Source organism: Ischnura elegans, chromosome 4, assembly GCF_921293095.1.
Source record: "Ischnura elegans chromosome 4, ioIscEleg1.1, whole genome shotgun sequence".
NCBI lineage: Eukaryota > Metazoa > Arthropoda > Insecta > Odonata > Coenagrionidae > Ischnura > Ischnura elegans.
This window is the reverse complement of record NC_060249.1, coordinates 27,544,545-27,549,874: the sequence shown is the minus strand read 5'-3', so window position 1 is coordinate 27,549,874 and position 5,330 is coordinate 27,544,545. Positions and strand designations below refer to the sequence as shown.

Genomic DNA, 5,330 nt, shown 5'->3' with positions numbered 1-5,330 from the left:
GGACTGACCAGGTAGTCGCTTCCTCCCCTTAATGACCTTTCCTAGTGGGGATAATCCTCGACCCTTTTCCCCGAGAGAAGCCCATCCCGGCGTACTTTTGCGGTCAGTTAATTGTTACCAGTGCAATTATAATTTTTTTTCAATTGTTACTGTTGCATTAAATGTCAGTTCATCAATGTATTCCTTTCATTTTGCAATGCCTGTAGAACTTTTAAACGAAGTTCTACGGTTATTTTTAGGGTTTTCAGCAAAACGGCATTATATCATAGACCAGCAAATACTTTAAAGGGAATGAAATCTTTCAATGTTCCTAGCCTACTTCTAGGTATTTACGATTTATGATATTAACATAATTTAGATCCATGATGCCAAAATCCACACTCCTCATTTGCGTCTGCTCTCCAGTTCTCTGAAAACATGAGAATGATACATTTAGAATTTTTTTAGAAGAATATTTTCCCGAAAAATTCTCATAAAACTACTTGAATCATACAAATGCATACAGAACATTTACGGTTAAATTTGAATACACGCCAAAGAATATTTTGAAAAGAAAATGAGCTTTTCCGAGAAGAGTGAGGTTATCATCTTCCACGTACATATTTCCGTAGGAGAATACTTACACCAATGTACTCTTGGGTCTTCCAGTTGGAGGATGATAAGTTTTTCCTAGAAAAAATTAATGCGCTAATGTGTCCCGAAATAAGCCCGTGAGGGGCACAAAGCAGACCACCTGGATCCTGACCAGAGAAGCAAGATATGAGAGTAATTACCTGGGTGGTGCAGTTCTCTTTCATTCATGGTATGGGCTGCATCGCACAGCAGGGTTCCACAGAAACCATCCCTGGTATAGGTAGCGGAATGCGTACAGATAGGTAACGGCTGAATTTGAATACACGCCAAGAAAATTTTGAAAAGAAAATGAGCTATTCCGAGAAGAGTGAGGTTATCACCTTCCACGTACATATTTCAGTAGGAGAATACTTACACCAATATACTCTTGGGTCTTCCAGTTGGAGGATAATAAGTTTTTCCAAGAAAACATTAATGCGCTAATGTGTCCCGAACTAACTCTGTGAGGTGCAACCTGACCAGAGATCCAAGATATGAGAGTAACTACCTGGGTAGAGCAGTTGTCTTTCCTGCAATGGTATGGAATGCTTCTCACAACATGTGTCTACGTAAAACATTCCTTATCATCCATTATCGTACATTAAATTTACGAATTTTTAGGATATGCATTAATCAGTATTTATAGCGAAATTCGTTTATAATACCTTTGTATTCAAAGGTTGGTAAGAGGTTATATATAGAGGTTAAAATAGTCGCTGTAATTTTGGCTCACGACAAAGAACTGAGAGAATCATATTTTATTACATTACAAGGGCTTTTTTTCATAGAAGTTAAATCGAATATTCTATCGAATTTCACCGCAAATGTAGTACATCTAGAATGTAGCTAACAAAATAACGTAAGTAGAGTAGATTTGTATGTTTCTGAACAATTGAGGTCAATTATCCATTTAAAGGAATCATTAATTACGATATCACCAGACGGACTTTCACAGCGACCTCTCCCCTCCCCCCTCCTGTCCTCCTCAGCTTTCCCAAGCTCTTCCATTCTCGGCTCCGAGAGGACAACACCGAGCCAACTCCCTACCCCCCCCACTCACCTCTCTTGCGTGTCACGTACGGCACCGCTCAAAAGGGACCCTCCACTCACCGCTGTAACAATGGACTTCCGCACCTCAGATTTATGATCACCCAAGCGAGGTTTACGAGCAATTTTACGACTAGCCCCTTACGTGTTAAAGCTTCTTACCAAGAAGCAAAGGAAGATACCTCCACTTATCCTCTCGTCAGCGACAAAGAAGAACTCATTCTTCCCGATGGATACATACGAGCTGGATTGTCGGAGATACAACCGTCATGATAGGACTCAAAGGTAAGATTTTTCCATTATTTTAAGGTATATTTTAGCAAAGTTAGAATAAATTGAATAAACCATTTATGTTCAGTAATATTATTGCATGTCGTTATTCCTTCGGAGGATATCTTCAAGTATGGAATGGGGAACTAGGAGAAAAAGGTGCGATACCATTTTATACAATGGGATGACGAAATGAAATTCGAAACGAGAATGTTGTACTTTATTTACCAGTGTATTACTGTACATTCATGTAACAGAGGGAAATATTAATTTAAAAAAGATAATGTGAATATTTCTTTGAACCAAATTTTATTTCAAACCTTATAATTTCATGTATATGACGGTTATCATTTCTTACGTTAATGCTATCATAGCTTTTTTTTACTCCATATTCCCGGTGATGAAAGGAAATAGTTTGATCGCCAACGTGATTCTTTCAGCAGGGGTATTGTCACCATTCCGATTACGCGTGGAATTATTATTCCTTCTTACGTCTCATTCTGACGTTCAGAAATCTGATGTCTTACGACGAATTCAAATTCACAAATCCATCGACACAACCGTAACAAGTTAGGTAACAATTTAAGTGCATCCCTGTATCAGATCGCATCACGATAATTCGATTGATTTAGCTATGAATTGATGAGTGTGTATGTGACGGTAGCAAATACTAATTTAAATAAGTTAATGCAAATAATTCTTTGAATCAACTTTTATTTCAAACCTTATAATTTTATATTATCTCCGTTATGAGTTAGATAATAGAATTTGAGTAATAGTAAGTTTTTTTTTCTTTTAGATCATGATACAGATTATTCTGCGGGAAGTAGAAGAAAGTTACGGCATATATTGGATTTGCATAGAACATCTTACATTAGCTGTGGATCCAATTACATACTTAGAAGATATGGAATATGTCGGGAGAGACCTAGAAATGCATCAGATATCATATGGAGACTACTTCAATATTTACATCTGCTACGGAACCAGAAAAGATGCTGAAGCAGTAATCACTTTTGGAACTATACCAGTCAGAGAGACATCACAATTACTGATGCAGCTAATTCATACCTAGATGTAATACGGATGGATGGTGCTGATTTATCTTCAATGTGTGATGCAAATGGAAGAGGAGTGTGAGCGGGAAGGAAGGTAAGTAAAAAATACAACATAAATTCTTTACTCAATTTTAATTAAATTGTTTTTTTTAAATACATAAACTTCGTCCCCTCCATAGTTATACATCATTATTTCCTTCTCCGTCAAAGTAAAAATACTTGGAAGAATTAGCTTTCTCATTCTTCCGTTTACAATTAGCTTTCCCATCAGCTTCTCCCCAAAGCGAGTGCCTATTTTCTCGACCTTTAGGATTTTGAATTTAACACCATCTTCCATTTCCTCCTTCTTCAGAAATTCATTGGACGATTGGGTGTCCAATAATTTCTGGCGAACCTTTAAAAAAGAATGGAAAAATTTTTTAGGGTTTCAACTATACAGCTAAAAAGTCTACTAATTGATAAAATGCTTACTGAAGAGGTGGAAGAGGTAGAAGGAGACGACGATGTTGAACAGGTCAGCAATCTAATGGAAAAAGAAAGAAATAATTTAAAAAAGTAGACATGTAAATAGACACATTGAATTACAATAAACTGAGTGGTATTACCAGAACTTCCAAATCCTCCCTTATCTCGTGAAGTCATTGAAAGGGTTTCATTGGTCACCTTAAACGTAACCCCCGTGGCAATCTTTTCAAATATAATCTGACATATCCGATCACCAGGAGAAATGGAAAAATCCATGCCACCATGATTGAATAGAAGTACCATTATTTCTCCACGGAAATCAGCGTCTATTATACCCGCCCCGACAGCAATCCCAAACTTAACCGCTAACCCGGAACGTGATGCTAGGTGACCGTACAATCCTTTTGGAATCTCAAAACAGAGTCCAGTTCTGACTAAACCTCGACCCCCCATAGGGATAATGCTATCCTCGATAGCGGTTAAATCAAACCCAGCAGGCATTGAGTAAGAAGCGTAAGGTAGTGTGGCGAGTGGATGTAATTTTCTGACGTTGATGGATATTCTGAAGCAAGAAAAATAAAGAAAGGATTCTTACCTCCAATATAAATAATATAATATAAAATTCAAAATAAACTAAATAATATGTACCCCATTAAGGTGGAGTCCCTGTCCAAGGGAATATTGACGCCAGCGTCTGCAGCGGAGGTCACAGAAGCGGTGGAGACGTCGTTAAAGGCAGCAGCAGTATCCATTGCGGTGGCGGTGCGGGGACCAGGAGACGCAGGAGCTGGAGAAAATGACGATCTGCGTGGAAGTTGGTGGTGAAGAAGGAACACGTCAACAGATGAGCAGCTTTTTCACGGTAGAAGGCGACAGCAGAGACGGCGCGGGAACTAGATGTCGCAGGAGCTGACAAACTGCGTGGAAAGTTGGTGATGAAGAAGGAACACGTCAACAGATGAGCAGCTTCTTCACGGTATGAGGTGGCGGTAGCGACGAAGTCGGAGTACGATTGCAGTGGAACGGCGAGTGTGATTAACCAAGGAAGCAATGCAGGTATTTATACTAGGTGAAGGGTTAAGAACAGTAATGCATGGCGTAGAAAAAATGGAGAGGGGGTACAGCCATAACATCAGTCTGAAGAGCAGGATGAATCGTAAAAGGTATCGCTTGAATTGTATGAGTGAACGAGTCTTCTCTTTCTAGCTAGATTAAATTCCTTCACGTGACACAGATGTCGCCTTCTTCTATGCGTATTAAACGCGAATGTAAATGAGTGATTTGTTTCTCTTGGTATAGAATCATTAGATGATGAATCAAATAATGACGAGGGCTTGTGTTCTTGAAAACTATATGCACACTCTGAGTGATCCATTAAAATAAACAAAGGTTTTCTAATGCAATTCGCGCACCAATTATCTTCCTTTTCAATTAATTCTACCAATGAAGTTAAAGAATATATAACTGTATGATGAGAATAAACGTATACACTCGTCGCTCTATGTGGGCGAATTCTACTAGCACAATCCCTACAAAACATAAGCCTTCCAGAATTGTACAAGAAATAATAACTCATAATTACGACATGAATAGGATTTCCGATACAACTTTCCAGAATGTGAAGAAAATTAATTGGCGTTTGAAGAAGCAGTTGAAATGCATACTGAGATAGACGCGATTCAAAATCAAGTCCAAAATTGAAAATTTCTAATTCATATTGATCTTTTGAGTCATCTGACAAGTATGTTAACCAATTTTTCCATAGAATCATCCTATATAATTCAATAAAATACACCGCATCAGTCTGAATAGTTCGAGGTGTTTCTAACTTATAAATATCTGTTTTTTATCGACACAAGATGTTAACACCGATAGACA

At 38.1% G+C, this 5,330-nt stretch overlaps 1 protein-coding gene across 1 annotated transcript; it reads right to left on the bottom strand.

Annotated features, from left to right (window-relative positions):
• Positions 1–2,827: 2,827 nt before the first annotated feature.
• Positions 2,828–4,341, bottom strand: LOC124157391. The gene is made up of 4 exons (XM_046532067.1): positions 4,101–4,341; positions 3,459–3,510; positions 3,241–3,381; positions 2,828–2,857 (listed from the first exon to the last, which is right to left on the bottom strand). Exons 1-4 carry the CDS (start codon positions 4,202–4,204, stop codon positions 2,828–2,830), a joined length of 327 nt encoding a protein of 108 aa, XP_046388023.1. The 5' UTR covers positions 4,205–4,341.
• Positions 4,342–5,330: the final 989 nt, after the last annotated feature.